General features: G+C 37.7%; 1 protein-coding gene across 1 annotated transcript in view; it reads left to right on the top strand.

Moving 5' to 3' along the window:
* Window positions 1-18,077, top strand: part of Rs1 (Dead-box helicase Rs1) — a 293,164-nt gene that overhangs the window by 220,730 nt on the left and 54,357 nt on the right. The window contains exon 15 of the mRNA XM_090398602.1: window positions 14,949-15,016. Within this exon, the coding sequence (XP_090254728.1) occupies window positions 14,949-15,016 (68 nt within the window). The remainder of the gene's footprint in view (window positions 1-14,948; window positions 15,017-18,077) is intronic.

Here is an 18,077-nt window from a genome sequence, read left to right as displayed (position 1 = left end):
AGTAAAAACCCGCTTGCTTGTGCCAGAGATCGACTAACATGGAACTGGTCTAAGATAGGCTTCGAAAAAGTTCCTCCATTCGGCCACTAGACTTGAACCTAGGCATAACTTCGAGTGGCCAAACGCAGAGGATGCAAGCGCCACTTCCACTGAGACACAGGTCTATAATAAATTATAAATTTATATAAATAAATATAAATATAATTTCAATTTTGCCATGTTCCCCTCCTCCTTCCAGTCTATATCACTATAGTTGAAATCTCCCATGATAATTGCTCAGTCTACACTCATGCTAATCTGCTGATGCATATTGTCCACATTTTCTTCCTAACCCGAGGTCTATTGCAGCAACCAACAATATATTTTGCCCTATTGGCCACTATCTCACACCAGACATCCTCAAGTGAACCATTTCCATTAGGTCTACAATCTTCATTAACTTCTATTTTTGTTGGTTGAAGTTCTTCAGCTCTCATTAATAACACCGCTCCTCCTGCCCTATTTCTTCTATCTTCTTTGATAATGCAATATCCATTGCATTCTATCCCAGTAACTACATCATTCTTTGACCACCAGATCTCGCTGATGCCAATAATTTTGGTCAAGTTGAGCTGACCAATGTTAAAACCTCCTCTTCTTTTTTTCGGATATGTTAGGCATTTGTGTACATCCATTTTAGCATTCACTTGGGCTCACAGTTACCATTATACACCCTCTGTCCAAAAAGAAACTGAACTTTTCAAAAACAGAAGAAACTAGTAGTGCCACCTGTTATCTTTTTGCTGTCGAAAGCGGCAACCTTCATCGGTATTCTTAAACGTGTGGACAGACTTATGTGTTCGTCGAACATGTTGTTTATTTTTTTACGATATATATTAGAACACAGAAACTAAGTAAATAATTAATTTATTAACTTATTGCTGATATTTCGCTGGTGTTATAACCAGCATCATCATCATCATCGTTTTTTTTTTTTTTTTTTTTTCAGATAGAGGGCGCCAAAAAATCAAGACTCTAGTCTTTGTGTTGCTGCTACAATTTTGTTTAACCAGTCTGCTGATTACACCATGTTGTCATAGTCTCGCGTATCGTAACAAACTGTGTTTTTGTGCTCTGAAGATGCTGGTTATAACACCAGCGAAATATCAGCAATAAGTTAATAAATTAATTATTTACTTAGTTTCTGTGTTCTAATATATACCGTAAAAAAATAAACAACTTCATCGGTATTGTATCAACTGTTTATGACATGTTTCATTAGAAGCCGAGTTATAGTGCTAAGAGTGAAAGTGTGTTTTGACAAACGGTCGGAAAATGAGTTTCAAACAGAGAGCTGCAATTGACTTTTATGTTAAACTTGGTTAAAGTTTTACCAAAATGCATTGAATGCTTCAAAAAGCATACGTGGTGAATGCTTATCCCGTACTCAAGTTTACGAGTGGTTTAAGCAATTTCAAAGTGGTCGTGAGACACTTGAGAATGACGAAAAGCTGGGCCTTCCAAAAACTGGATTGAGCGAAGTTAACAACCAAAAAAGTGTGTGATTTTGTCAAAGAAAACCTGAAATCGTCCATGAGATTGATTGAAGATGAATTGGGGATTCCAAAATCAACTGTGCACAACATTTTGACCGAGAGTTTGGGCCTTCGTAAGTTGAATTTGCGATTTGTTCCCCACAAGTTGACTGACGGCCAAAAAATGTATCGAATTGAAACACTGCAAGGACCTTATTAAAACCACTCATAAGGACTCAAACTTCCTTGAAATGATCGTTACTGGTGATGAAACGTGGTGTTTTGAGTATGAGCTCAAAACAGAGTGCTGACACTTTGTTTCCGATGCCACCTCTTCTGAGTGGAGACCACCAGAAGAGGGGCATCCGGAAAAAAATGTCGCTTGGAGAAGTCAAAAGTAAAGACGATGCTGATTTGTTTCTACGATTCCAAGGGCATTATCCACAAAGAATTTGTTCCACCTGGCCAAATGGTCAGTGGTGAGTTTTATCTCGAAGTTTTGAAGCGATTGATAGCGAGAATTTGTCGCATACGGCATGAATACAGGCAGCTGGTCACTTTTGCACGATAATGCACCATCTCATCGTTCGAACATTGTGAGACAGTTTTTGAGCAAAAACCAAGTTTGTGTGTTGGATCACTTGCTGTATTCACCTGATTTAGCACCTGTGACTTCTTTCTCTTTCCTAGACATCATTTGCTGATGAAAGGAAAGTGATACGACACCATTGAAAAAGTTCAAGCAGCAGTAACCACGACCCTCAACAGTATCCCAAAAACCAATATAAAAAACTCATGTAACGAATTAATTGACTGTGCCAAACGCTGTATCGAAGCTGAGGGAGAGTATATTGATTGAAATAAATGATTTGAATAATTATAATTGGCCTGTGTTTTAGTTTCTATCAAAAGTTTGGTTTCTTTTTGGACAGAGGGTGTATAATGGCTTTACTTGCCCATTTAGATTCGACACCTGGGAAACTGCATCCAGCTCTTCATAATCATTCTTGCACTCATACTTTATCTATCCCAGGGGTGGCTAGACACATGCTTGATTTCTTATTCCTAATATCTCTAGTTTTGCACTCCCAACCTTTCACTGAACCACACTTTCTCAAACACCTAACTCCAAAACCATTTAAGTGCAGTCCATCAGGCATATACAGATCCTTCTGTATATGCTTGTATTGTTACAAAAGAGCCATGTTTTACCTGCAAAATACAAAACCAAATGAAAGAACATTTAAAATGAATGACATATGAAAGAATACAAGGAAGATGATGAATTACAAACCAGAGTGTTAAAGAAACAGAGGCAGACTGATGAAACACTAGATCAAGACTAAAACATGCTTCTCTCACCTTGGTTTGTGAAAGGAATATGAATAAAGTTTTATCATGCAAAATTTAGGACTTACTGGCTTATTACAAGGGCATTCTTAGAGAGAGAGAGAGAGAGTCGCTACAAACAATAAAACTATGTTCAGAGGCATCATGAATTAAGAGTACAAATGAGAGCTTTATATACTCTTAATTCATGATGCCTGTGAACATTGTTTTATTGTTTGTAGTGACTCTCTCTCTCTCTCTCTCTCTAAGAATGCCCTTGTAATAAGAGCCAGTAAATCCTAAATTTTGTATGATAAAACTTTATTCATATTCCTCAATTCTTCAGCTGAAAACACTAGCCTATTCAAATCCTCTTGTAACAGCAACACATCAGAACTTCCCAACATTGCTTTTCCTAATTTAGCATCATCAGCAAACAACTGAACATCTCCTTTCATACCGTGAACCATATAATTGATATACAAGTTAAACAACAGTGGTCTCAGAACAGGATCCTGTGGCACCCCACTTGTCTCCCTTTTTTTTTCTTTTTTTTTTTTGACACTAACCTCCATGCACAAATCACTGGCTCCTGTTAGCTAGCCAGCCTTGTAACCAAACTACCCAATGACAATCCATGTCCATCCTGCTTGGTTTTGACAGTAGTTTATCATGCAATACTCTCAAATACTTTAGCAAAATACAAATGTAAATATTGCTGTATAAGCATTTTCCTATCCAATACACTAGTCACCCTATTCTAAAATACAACCAAGTTACTAAAGCATGCATTCCCCCTAACAAATCCATGCTGCTCTTTTGAAAAATTTCCATTCTAATCAATCCAGGTTTATATGCCGTCTCTAACCATCATCTCTAAAACCTTTATCCCTAAACTTGATATATACACTGGGCTATAGTTTGACTCTACTGACTTAGATTATGCAGTGGCACTATTTTTCCATCTTTCCACTCTTCTGAGACTGTGCCTGTTGCCAGACTTTTGTTGAACAACAAAGTCAATGGCATGGCCAGCTCTTCTGCACATTCCAGTAGTATGCATAATGATATCCTATCTGGTCTCATAGCCTTATTAACACAAAGGTTGTGTAATATTCTAAACACTTCCCATTCTTGAACTTTTAGTTTTCTGTACTCCTTCCTGTTGCTGTTTAATACTTTAACACTACTCTTAGTCCCCCCCCCCCATCCCAACATGAAATACATTGAACATTTCCACTATATCTTCAAAAGATGTGATGCTTTACTGCTTCAGCCAATCTCTTTTAATATGGCAGTTTATTTTTCCTTACTACACTTGTCACCTTACTAGTCTATCCCCCCCCCCTCTTGCTGTTGATGGATATATTGTTATTTTTTATCTCCTCCATAACATCTCCTTTCTCAGAAGTTCCTGCATCATTTCATGATTCATCCATTTCATTCCTACTTTATGTATCCTCTGAACTTATGGAGTATAATCTGTGCCATAATGGTTTTTGAGGGCTGTGGAGAACTGACTGGAGCTTCTTACGTAATGTCTAGTTCTTACCTTCTCATGGTGCACACTATTACTCCAATATCCAGATATCTACCTGGATATTAAACAAATGAGAATTGGTTGGAAATTTGGGTTTTAGCAACCAAATTATATTCTTATCTGCTTAAACCAAAACAAAATGATGCACGACATGATGGAATTGTATGCCTGCTGGGAAGTCACACAGTTAAACAAAGTCCTCTACTATTTCCATCAGAGAACCAGGACGAACAATGAAATGATACTGCAACAAATTTCAGATCACCATCAGCAGAAATCAAGATTGGCATCATCAGTGGAAAAGAAGTGGAACTGGCACTTGAATTAGTGAAATACAAGGTTGACATAATTGATATTATCAAAACAAAAAAAAGACAAAAACAAATGAGATCTGAATAACAAACACAAGATGTTATATTCAGGCAATATTGACCAGGGAAAAGGAGTAGTTATAGTATTTGACACTAAATATGAGGATAATCATCTTGAATGGTAATACATGTGGGCAAACATTGCATGGAGAATTGGACAGGGAGACTTATTTGTGCTTATGATCCCACAGAAGAAGAACCATTAGCAGAAATTCTATTTTGGAAATGAATGAATTTTTTAAGCTTTAAAAGTTGAACTGTAGACTTAAATCTACACATATTATTTAAAAAAAAAAAATGCCAGCTTTTGTAAATTAGAACCAAACCTTGGAGACTCTTTTGCAGACTCTGAAGGAAACTTTGATTCAGCCAGAGAAGCATGCAGTGAGGTTGTCTGCAAGGATAGAAAAAATAAAACTGATGGACGTGGGAAGTTAAAGAGGCATTCTCATAAAAATATTCATTCAAGGATGCAATTGGGAGTACACATCAATTTTTAAGGCAGAAAAGGACATTAGAAATCCAAAATTGGAAAGGCAGGGTGGAATAGATGAGATTCAACCTGAAATCTCAAATATGGAGGTATAAAAGTTTTACAGTGAATATAGTACATAATTCAGAAGGACTGATTAGATGGTCAAATTACAGATGATTGGAGTAGAGCTCTCATGGTTCCCATCTGTAAAAAAGGAATAAAACTGAATATGAGAATTACAGAGGAATTTCTCTAATAAGAGTGTTCCAAGTAAGATTTATGTAAGCATACTTTAGAAAAGACTAAGAAAAATTGTGTAATGGAAACTTGGAGGAAGAGAAGATGGATTCAGGTCAGATAGAAGTTGTCAGGATCTTTTTGCTTTAAGACAAATAGTTTAGAAATTATGGGAATATAACAAGGATCTGTATTTAAGTTTTGTAGGTGTGGAAAAGGCATATGATAATCAAGAGAAATAACTGTTTAAAATTCAACAATTGTAAATGGAACATTATAATAAGCAATACGCGGTCTGTATTTGAGTTGTAATTCATCAAAAATAAAGCAGGTATAATATGATGGCTTGATGCGAAATCAGGTGTGAGATAAGGACATACATTATCTCTTCAGTTAATATAAAAAAAATATCAAATAAAGTATCATGTTATGCGTGAAATTGAAGTAATTCAAATCCCCAAAAGAAATAAGGGACTCATGTATTTCAAAAACCTGGCAGGATGGATATGTTTTCTTTCTTATTACATGTACATGGCAGCACCACATAATCAGCAGCATGGTCCATACCACACTGTTTTTACATACATTGGAAATTCTCTAAAGAGTTTTGCTAACTATTGTGCTATTATATTAACATTTACTGTTGTTATAATTTAAAATCTTTTTTATATTCCATAACAGTATCATTAAAGTATTCATTAAGTTGTGGTGCTAATTGCATGCTGTTAATTTAAGATTACAAAAATCATTATATAAGTATAATGGTAAAATTGTTCACATGCCAACTAGAATACCAGATAACCCGAACCACCCCCCCCCCCCCAAATATCCTAGATCTCTTCCAGTTATGCAGGGAATGCAGTGAACTCCCTGGATAATTCTGACCACAATCTAGTGCTCACAGATAATAAAAAAGATGAGATAGATGCAATGAGTGAGATCGCACGATTGAGCAGAGTGATACATAGGGCAAAGCGGCAGCTGGAGCATATGCACAAATGTCTACTGAGTGTACCAGCCAATAAAAAAAAGTATAAGAAAGATAAGAGTATGATTGTGAATGTAAACAAAATGAAGCGAGTGCTGTATGGAGATTCGTTAGTACGAGGTGTGATAGTTGAGAGTTTGACGAAATCGTACCAACCTGGTGTGACCATTAAGGACGTAAGTGAGTCTATTAGGGAGCAAAAGCAAAGGGTGAAAGAAATTATAGTGGTGGCAGGTACGAATGATTTGAAAGGAGATAAAATGGATATGATAGAGGACCTGAAGGAATTGTTTGTGGTAGTAAAAGAGAAGAGTGAGAGAGTTAGGATGGTTAGTCTCTTGCCGCGGTATGACAGTGAAGCGTTTAGAAGGAGGGCCACAATTGCTAATGACTTTATGCGCGGGTTATGCAGGATGAGTGGTGTGGAATTTGTAGACATGTGGAGTGAGTTCGATGGGCGAAAGGATCTATATAAGATGGATGGTTTGCATTTGAATGGATTCGGTGTAAGGAGACTTGAAAAAGTGTTGTTGAATGAAGTGGATGTGCAGAATCAGGGAAACTAGATTTATTAAGAGGGGGAGTAGATATTAGGGAGGCAGTTGAGTGTATGAATGAGTATAATATGCCCGAGCGAATAAGAAGGATAACAAATCAGAATGGGGTAGTTAGTATAAGGCATCAAGGTAGGGATGGGACTAATGGGCTTCTGCAATTCATGTATACTAATGCTAGGAATATTAGGAAAAAAAGGAGGAAATTTTTGGCCTTGGTTGGCACTTCCAGACCACAGGTTATTGGCATTAGTGAAACATGGCTTACTGAATTTGATATATCTAGTGGGATTGAATGTGAGGGGTATAGTGTGTTCAGGAGTGACAGGGAGAACAAAATGGGGGGAGGAGTATTATTAATGATAGCTGATGAGCTGCAGCCAAAGAGAATAGAAGTTGAATTGCAGGATAGAGAAAAGAGCACATTTGAGGTTATTTGGTGTGAGATTGAGGCTAGCAGAACAAAATATACAATTGGGTGCTGCTATGGACCAGGTGATGGAATGGATGGTGGAGATAATATGCATAGACAAATTCATGAAATGAGTGGTAGGTGGGTAATTATTATGGGAGATTTCAACTATGGTAACATCGATTGGAGGGAGGAGAGGACACATGTGAGGAAAGAACTGGATTGTATCCAGTTACTAAGGGATAACTATCTGAGACAGCATGTAATGAAAAATACTAGGGGATTCAAGAGTGCTTGACCTAGTAATAGCATCTGAGAATTTGACTGTAATGAATATGACCATGTTGCCACCTATTGGTGAGAGTGATCAGAGGGTCTTGACCTGGGAGGTGGCTAAATGTGTGAAATTTTCGATTAAGACAGGGTACATGTGGAATTATCGGGCTGGTAAGTATGACAAACTTAGGAGTTTGATTGGTTCAGTGCCATGGCATGTAAAACTGCAAGGGCTGGATGTTGATAGCGCATGGGAGGCGGTTAAGAAGTGTTTGCAGGAGGCAATGGCTGACTATATACCTAGAGTCCGAATAATAAATCAAGTAGGGATTAAATGGATGGATAACACCATTAAACTGGAGCTGCAAAAAAAGAAACAACTGTGGAGGGAATTTAAGGAGAAAGGTGACCTGCAGGCACATGAACGGTATAAAGCCTAGACCAGAAGGGTAACAAGTGTGGTAAGAAAAGCAAAAGCGGATTACGAAAGAACATTAGCCATGCAGGCTAAAGAGAATCTCAAACACTTTTTTCGATATGTTGCAAGTAAAAGAAAAAATGTATATGGCAGATTGATTTTAAAGAATGCCGATGGTAGGGAGATAACCAAATCAGTTGATATAGTAGAATTACTGAATGAGCACTTTGCAAGAGTATATCATCCAGGTGGTGACATTGCAGAAATGGAAGAAACAACAGCTTATACGGGAATTGTGGTGAATGAAATGGAGGTGAATAGTCTATTACAAAATCTCAATGTGAATTCATCTGTCGGATTGGATGGTATACCAGCTCGTGTTGTACGAGAAGCGGCTAAAGAATTATCAGTGCCTTTGACCATTTTGTTTAATTTGAGTCTCTGGTCTGGGTTAATCCCAAGGGGGTAGAAAGAGGGGAAAATAGTTCCACTGCATAAAGGAAGTTCCAAGACTGCTGTTGAAAATTACCGGCCAATCAGCATATCAGGAATAATTGTCAAGGTCTTGGAGAAAATAGTCAAGAGGAAAATACAAGATTGGATAGATGAAAATGGGATACTGTATGGGGGACAGCATGGTTTTGTGAAGGGTAGATCATGCCTCAGTAACTTGCTCACGTTCTGTAACACAGTGATGGCTGAACTGGATAAGGGTAATGGGTTTACAGTGATACTGGTGGACCTGGCTAAGGCCTTTGACAGGATACCACATGGAATTCTAATCTGTAAACTGCAACATATGGGAATGGATATAGGGTTGGTGAGATGGATAGGAGGGTGGTTGATGGAGAGATATCAGAGAGTAGTTTATTATTCAGGAGTAGAGTCCAAAAGACGGCCTGTGACTAGTGGTGTGCCGCAGGGTTCTGTTCTCGGACCACTACTGTTTAATTTGTTCATTAACGATGTAGGAAAGGATCTGAGAGGAACTGTGCATCTGTTTGTGGATGATGCAAAGTTGGGTAAAGCAATAGTGAATGCTCAGGATGTCAAAAGTTTATAGGATGATTTGTATAGTTTGGAGGACTGGGCTAAGGAGAATGGATGTCGATTTAATGTAGAAAAATGTAAGGTTTTGCATTTTGGGGTGAAAAGATTAGCAGCAGTATATGATATTGGTGGAACTGTACTCCTGGATATTGATGAGGCTAGGGACTTGGGAGTGTTGGTGGATAGGGAGTTGAAGTTTAGGGGGCACATTGCAAAAGTGGCTAAATCAGCTCTTCAAATCACTTGGATACTGAAGAATACTTTGACGAGCAGAGATAAGCAAGTTATTGTTCCTCTGTATCGAGCCTTGATAAGACCCCATCTCGACTACTGTGCCCAGATATGGTCATCTAGGTTTCTTCTTGATGGGGAGGAGGTTGAGTGATCCAGAGGCAAGTGACCAAGATAATAGCAGGTCTACGGAATGAACCTTATGAAAACAGGTTGAAGATTTGTGGGTTGCAAAAATTGGTTGATAGACGGAAAAGGGGAAATATGATTGAGACATTCAAATTGCTGAAGGGTTTCTATAGGATTAATTCAGAGGATATTTTTGAGAATAGGACTGGTAGTGGGAGGACTAGGGGCCATCCATGGAAGCTTGGTAAGAGAGTGGTTAGCAAGGGTGTTAAAGCTAGGTTTTTTAGCGAGTGGTAAATGAGTGGAATAAGCTGCCAGAGTCTGTTGTGGGTGTCATGATAAATGAGTTCAAGGTGAGGTATGATAGATACTGTGTGAATGTTGAATAGTTGTTCTTGATATGATGTTAGGCCTCCCTCGATGAGTATAATAAATTTAGTTTAATCCCTTATCCAAGTGTGAGCAAACAAAGTTTGCACCTGAAAGTATCTTCAGGACTGGGGTAAGGTGGTACAACACCGGGAAACTCATTGTATAGTGGAGCAAGCTAACAAGACTCCTATCTCAGTTTCTCCCATAATGCAAAACACATCTCCTTGCGGATATGTATAAAGGGAAGGGCCACTACCCAGAGTAGTTTTGACCTTTATTGAGATCTCTTCAGTGGGAGCCAGCCCCAAGTGGAGATACCAGGCAGAAGCATTAGCAAGGTCGTCTCTACCTATAGGAGTTTCCAAATGGTGTGCCACCTTTTTAATAAATTAATCTGGATTTAGAGAAAGATGTTGAAAGTTTATTTTCCACTTGGTTAGACTATAATAAATTTAGTTTAATCCTTTATTCAAGTGTGAGCAAACAAAGTTTGCACCTGAAAGTATCTTCAGGACTGGGGTAAGGTGGTACAACACCGGGAAACTCATTGCATAGTGGAGCAAGCTAACAAGACTCCTATCTCAGTATCTCCCATGTGTGTTTTGCAATATGGAAGATACTGAGATAGGAGTCTTGTTAGTTTGCTCCACCTTTGCAATGAGTTTCCCGGTGTTGTACCACCTTACCCCAGTCCTGAAGATACTTTCAGGTGCAAATTTTGTTTGCTCACACTTGGATAAAGGATTAAACTAAATTTATTATAGTCTAACCAAGTGGAAAATAAACTTTCAACATCCCTCGATGAGTCTAAGGACTTCTTGTAGTTGCCCGTAATAGCAATAATAATCTCCTTCCCCATCAACAACACTTACACAGTCACTCTCACACAAGAGTAGTTTGGCATTATAACAGTGCCAGGTGGGACAGCCCTCCGGACAGCTTTCCAGTTCAAACGTATCACCAAAGTAATCCTTACTGGCATGAAAACATACATTCCACACACCCCACACTTCTCTGAATTGCCATCTCCCTATCTGAATCCTGGTTCTCCAAAAGATGCGCCAAGGCTGTATAAATGAAACATCAAGCATACCACAACTGGCTCAAGTTGAGAACTCCATCCACTTTCAATGCTTATATTGAAGCCCGAAACAGATGCAAGAAAACTATCAATGCTTCCAAAACAGAATTTGAACAGACAAAAAGCAGGAAACTTGCAGCCTGCCCAAATGGCAGCTGTGCCTTTTGTCTCTTGCCAAAGCAATTGGTCGTAACTTTTGTTCTACACTGTTCCCTCCCCATCATACCCAGATGGCTCTATTGCATCATAACCCACAGAAAAAAAACTAATCTCCTGGCTTCACACTTTGCCTCCAATGCACACATAACTGACAATGGGAAATATCCCCCAGTCATTCCAACTACCCAACATACAGTGCCCATATATCCTTTTGCCAGAAAGAGATCAGAAACCTATTGTCTAAATTAGACAGGAAAAAAAATCTCCTAGCCCTGATGGCATTCTTCCAGTTGTCCTGAAGGTCTGTGCACCAGAACTGACTCCTATTCTATGCTGCCTGTACATACTCTTTTACTCCACTGGTATATATCCCAAAGCCTGGAAATTGGCCTATATTCAACCCATTCCTAAGAAGGGTGACAAATCACAGTCATCTAACAACTGCCCTATCTCACTGACTTAAGTTCTATCTAAAGTGATGGAGGAAACAATCAATTCTCAACTCCTGCACTATCTTGAAGGCACCTAGCTATTAAGCGGCCACCAGTGCGGATTCCATCGCTGCCGATCAACAGGAGATCTACTCTCATATATCACCCATCTCTGGACAAATGCCATGGAGAAATTTGCCGTGAATCTCAACTGGTTGCACTTGATATCTACAAAGCTTTTGACCAGGTCTGGCACAAAGGCTTAGTAAGCAAACTCCCATCATTTGGACTTTCTCAGGACTTCTGCAGTTGGATTGCCAGTTTTCTGTCTGATGCACACTATGTGTGATGGTAGACAGTTCCCTATCCTCTCAACATCCAACTAATGCTGGGGTTCCATAAGGTTCTGTTCTCTCACCAGCTCTCTTCCTTTTGTATATCAATGACCTACTTCAGTTGCAATATTCAGTTTTGCAGATGGCAGCACATTTACCTCTAAACAGCTGCTAACCTTATAGAAATCACAAATCTGCCAAATACTGCTCTCACATTTGGAGTGGGGCTCCTAAAACCCTCAAAATGCTTGACTCAATAGAGAGGAGAACAATTAGGTTGATAAATGATCCATCTCTTACCAATTCACTCTCCTCCCTTTCATTTGACAAACCTTACCCTACACAACTCATTTCAACCTACAGAAAATCAACCACCACTGCCCTCAATTCTGACCTCCAAGCCATCCTCCAGTGGGGTGCAGATAACCTTGTCAATTTCAGTGCTAGTAAAACCCAATTCTGTCTTATTTCTCACAAATAAAGAACCATTTTCCTTCAGTATTTTTTTTTTATATATTTTATGTTGATTTTTTTGATAACACTCAAATTATCAGACAAGATGAGATTTCTCTTGTTGGAATTACTTTGATATCAGGCCTCTCCTGGCATAAACACATCGCAACCATTGCATCCTCAGTTTCCAAAAAACTAGGATTTCTCTTTTGCTCACGACATTACTTTACCTCTAAACAGCTGCTAACCTTATAGAAATCACAAATCTGCCAAATACTGCTCTCACATTTGGAGTGGGGCTCCTAAAACCCTCAAAATGCTTGACTCAATAGAGAGGAGAACAATTAGGTTGATAAATGATCCATCTCTTACCAATTCACTCTCCTCACTTTCACATAGATGTTTGGTCTCTGCAATTTGTGTATTCTATAAATGTTTCCATGGCAAGTGTTCATTTGAAATAGCATCAATAATTCTCCCACTCAGTACTAAGCCCATTGGAACATGTACAGCTGCTGCCCAACATCCTTTCACAGTACACCTTGAAACCCACAGAACAAGTTTGTTTTCCTCCTCCTTCATCCCTGCTACTGCTGTACTGTGGAACAGTCTTCCCCTGATGTATTTCCCAAGGAATACAATATACAGACTTTTAAATCAAATGTAAGCAAGTTTCTCCTTTCCCAACCCACTACCCATATGCGTTACTAACATACTGTAGGTTGATCAACCAAGTGGGGCTCCTAAAAGCTCCCTCAAAATGCTTGACTCAATACAGAGGAGAGCAGTTAGGTTGATAAACAATGCAACTCTTACCAACTCACTCTCCTCACTTTTACATACACGTTTGGTCTCTGCAATTGATCCCCAACATAATGGTAGCATCTCTGGAGTGGTGGTGAAGATTTTGGAAATGTTGGTAAGAGATGACATACAGAAATGGATTGACAGAGAATCTTGACTTTGCAATGAACAGCATGGGTTTACTAAGGGAAGATCATGTTTGAGTAAGTTGCTCACATTTTTATAAATTTTATTATTTTATTTAATAATTTTATAAATAAAATTTTATATTTGCATAATAATAAAATGAGAAATGCATACATCATGATACTTTTGAACTTTGCTAAATCTTTTGACAGGCTTCAGCATGGAAGGCAGTTGCATAAGTATTAGGTATGGGATCAGATTATAAATTACTAGCTTACTTGCCATCCCCCTTTGTGATGCCACATATTCAGATATCAAAAAGCGATGTATGTGGGATATGAGTCTACAAGATTTAAGGTGACTAGTGGTGTACCTCAAGGATTAGTCCTTTGTTCATTGTTATTCAATCTTTATATTAATGATGTTGAGAAGGATTTAACAGGTGACATGCAGTATTTGCAGAATGATTTGAATAAACTGGAATTGTGTAGTTTTTGTAGATAGGAAGTTGAAGTTCAGGGATCATATAGTAAAAATTTCAAATATAAATCAGAAGATAATTGAGTGCTAAAACGAACACTGACATGTAAGAATAAGGAAGTCATTTTGTTTCTTTACAAGGCTTTGATATGACTCCATCTGGACTAATGTGCACAGATCTGGTCTCCTGGTTTCTGAGGTAATGCAGCAGTACAATGTAGAGCAGTGTTTCTAAAACTTTTTTTGACTACGGAACACTTCACAAATACTGAAATTTTCACGGAACACCGTCAGTTATTTGTAATGTATGAATTAATAATTAATTGGTAATTTAGCTGATTTTTATTATTAATTAATAATTAATTAAACATCAATTAAACCATTAAATTAATTTGTAAGCACAAATTAATTTAAAACTGACAAATTCCAGAACTTCTCGCGGAACACCAGTTAAGAACCAGTGGTGTAGAAAGTGCAAAGGAGAGTATGTTAAAGATGATATTGGACTATGGAATGTAGATTACGAAGAGAGATTGATAATTTGTAAACTACAGATGCTAGAAAAAGGAGAAAGAGGAGTGATGTGATAGAGACCTTCAAACTTCTGAAAGGATCATACAGGATACTAGATGGACGTTTCATTTTATTCAGGAGATAGGGAGAGGATGAGAATGAATTCAGTCAAAAAATGGTAAGAGCTAGATTTTTTTCTCAGAGTGCTGTATGACCTAGAATGGCTTGCACTTGAAGATTGTGATGAATGTAGATGTATGAATGAATTCAAGAACGGATATGACATGGTGTGAGTGATACGTGGCATCACTTGATGAATCGCTGACTCCCTGAAGGTCTCTTATAATAATAATAATTAATAACCAGATATTGATACTGGAAAAAAATGGCTGTGAGATCAATGTCAACATAATGTACCGGTAAACCAAGCTTTCATATGTGCTGAGGCACATAGTATTTTTGATTATTCAAAAGGACTGTGATTAAGAGAAAATTTTAAAAATTATCATGTTTGAGAGGAGAAATACATTACAATGGTTGTAAATTTGTTCTCAGAGAATGCATCAATTTCCCCCCCCCCCTCCTGAGGTCTTTATTCCTCGCATAATATGTGACCACACTGTACCTCTGTATGTCTGGCATATTTCATTAATCATTTTTCTTTGCTTAGCTTTGCTGAGGTTAGATGAGTATAACAGAAAGTCTAAGAAGAAAAGACTACCTCATGGGCCTTTATCAGTAAGTGTACACCTTTTGTTTAAAATAGTTTATCTGACAGTGCTGAGTGTTTTTCTTTAAGAAAAAATCTGCAAACATTATGTTTTAAATATTTAAGAAGATATGTGCCTATGTATTGAAAAAATTAGTAAACCTTTTTCTTTGCAATGAATTTTATTATGATAATTATATTGTTAGATACAGTTGATGTGCACTATAATGAAATGATGCACTATAACAAACTACAGAAAAGTCCCATAAAACCAGCTCCCTCTTACAAACAGTAAAACCTGAAAACCTTCACTATAGTGAACTGTATTGCCTAGTAAATGATGTCATAATCAGTAAACAAAGAAAGACATTAGCTTTTCTGAGGAATGGGGAATATGACAAAAGGAAATTGCAGTAAACAGAACAATGGCAATGGTGGGAAATCATACATTAAAGACAGAACACGAAGTATTGGGGAACCATAAGTAAAGCACACAAAATAACAACGCAAAAAAATTACAAAATGCAAACAATAATAATAGGAGACATATGAAGGAACTAGAAGAGCATGAAATTATAAAAATCATCAAGAATTAATGTTTAAATTTCAAAAGTTCGCATTAGCTTAAATTAATAATAATAATAATAATAATAAAAACTCAAACTCTAAATCAGAAATTTAGAATTTTTTTTTACCTTATAGATAGATAAATAAATTAATATAAGTATTTAAGGGTCAAAGCTGTATAACTGAGAGGAGACCTCCATATAGCCTTTAAAGGAATGCGGAGAACCGACCAGGGCTTCTGAACTAATGTCCAATCCTCACCTTCTCGTGGTAAACCCTGTTGGGTATCTACCTGGATACTGAATGAACGAGGATGGGCTGGCAATTTGCGATTTAGCCGACCAAATTGTATTCTTATTGGCCAAAACCAATATAGAAAATGGTGGTATAACATGACAAAATTTCATGCCGGGTGAGGCGTTGCCCGGTTAAACAATGCCCCCGTTGTTTTGGCCTGGGAACCAGGATGAACAGCGAAAAGTCAACTACTGGAACAAATCTGAAAGCACACCCCCATCTCAACATAACCAGAGTTAAAGGTTGGTACTATCAACATAAGAAGCCTGAATGGCAAAGAAATGGAGCTAGCTGAGGAACAGATCAACATAATAGGGGTGACTTAAACAAAAAAGACAAAAACTGGTGAGATCTTTCTGTGCAATAAATACAAAATGTTATATTCAGGAAATGACAATCAAGGAAAAGAAGGAGTACCCATAGCATTCAATACAAATTACGAGGCTAATCTTCATGAAAGGCAGGCAGTCTCAAGTAGAGTGATGTGGGCAAATATCAGAATGGGGAATTGGACAATGAGCCATATTTGTGCCTATGGTCCCACAGAAGGTTCTACTAAGGTAGAAGTGGAGGAATTTTTTGATGCTTTAGAAAAAGCAACTGACACAATGAAAAAGGAAAAGTTGGTCCTTGTTGGGGATCTAAATAGCACAGTAGGAAATGGTTGTCTGACATACAAAAATATTTGGGGAAAATTTGGAGAAAAGAGCAAAGCTAATAATAATGGCAAATACCTGTTGGATTTCTGCTCAGGACATGGACTGGCTATTACTAACACCATGTTCCAACATAAAAATGTGCACAAATTCACATGGAGAGAAGAGGCAACGAATAAGAAAAGTCTCATCGACTATATTATTGTTGATAGTGATGTTTTCTCCCTGGTGCAGGACACCAGAGTGTACAGAGGATTTGAGATTGAAAGCGATCACTATTTAGTCTTGAGCAGGATAAAATTGAATTTCATATTGAAAAGAATTACATGTAAGAAAGTTTTAAAGTGAATAAAAGTTGAGCAGCTGTCAGATGTGAACTGTAGACTAAAATACACAAAGATTATAGAAGAAAAAATGAAAGAGTTTGAGAACAGGAACCAAACCTTGGAGATTCAGTGGCAAGCCTTGAATAAATTCAACCAGAGAGGCATGTAGTGAGGTTGCCAAGGATAGAAAAATCATATCTCCATGGTGGACACAGGAAGTTAAAGAGGCAGTGAAGGAAAAGAAGAAAGCATATCAAAAATTTCTGGCAAATAAGTCAACTTTTACTCTTAGAGAATACAGAGACAAATGTAAGAAAGTGAAACATTGTGTAAAACTAGCTAAACAAAAGTCATGGGAGGACTTTGGCAAGAACATAGAAAATAAATATCAAGAAGGTGGTAAGATATTCTGGAGGTTTTTGAAGAGGTTTAGAATTGAAGGAAAGAGTGCTGTAAAAGGAGTTAGATATGATAAAGGTGACAGGAAAACAGGAGAAAAAGATATCCTTGAAGTATGGAGTAATTACTATGAAAAATTGCTAAATGAAACAAGCAGTGATAGCAGAGTGGTAAAAAACACTCAACAGGTATATAGTCAGGAATACATATCCATACTTGAGGTAGAAAAAGCCATCAAAGGCTTGAAATGTGGAAAGGCAGGAGTAGATGATATTCGACCAGAAATGCTGAAGTATGGTGGTATAAGAGTCTTACAGTGGCTGCACTGCATAGTTCAGAAAGCCTTGACAGAGAGACGAATTCCCGATGATTGGAGTAGAGCTCTCATAGTACCCATATATAAAAAGGGAAATAAAACTGAATGTGAGAATTACACAGGTATTTCCCTACTGAGTGTTCCTGGCAAGATCTATGCAAGTATACTTGAGAAACGGTTGAGAAGAATTGTGGAAGAAGAGCTTGGTAAAGAAAAAGCTGGATTCAGGCCAAATAGAGGCTGTCAGGATCAGATCTTCTTTACGACAAATAGTTGAGAAAGCATGGGAAAATAACAAAGATCTATATTTAAGTTTTGTTGATATGGAAAAGGCCTATGACAAGGTGCCAAGAGAGAAGCTATTCAATATGCTACAGTTATATGTTGTCAATGGGGCTTCATATCAAGAAATACTTAGTCTTTATTTGAGTTGTAAGTCATCAGTTAAAATTGAAGGAAGTACAGGAAGATGGTTTAATGTTAAATCTGGTGTGAGACATGGATGTACATTATCCCCTCTGTTATTCAT

This window comes from Typopeltis vanoorti, chromosome 9 (genome assembly GCF_054136105.1).
Source record: "Typopeltis vanoorti isolate ZY-2024b chromosome 9, IOZ_Tvanoo_1.0, whole genome shotgun sequence".
Classification (NCBI taxonomy): Eukaryota; Metazoa; Arthropoda; class Arachnida; order Uropygi; family Thelyphonidae; genus Typopeltis; species Typopeltis vanoorti.
Note: the sequence above shows the minus strand (reverse complement) of the source record. Positions and strands in the feature narration are given on the sequence as shown.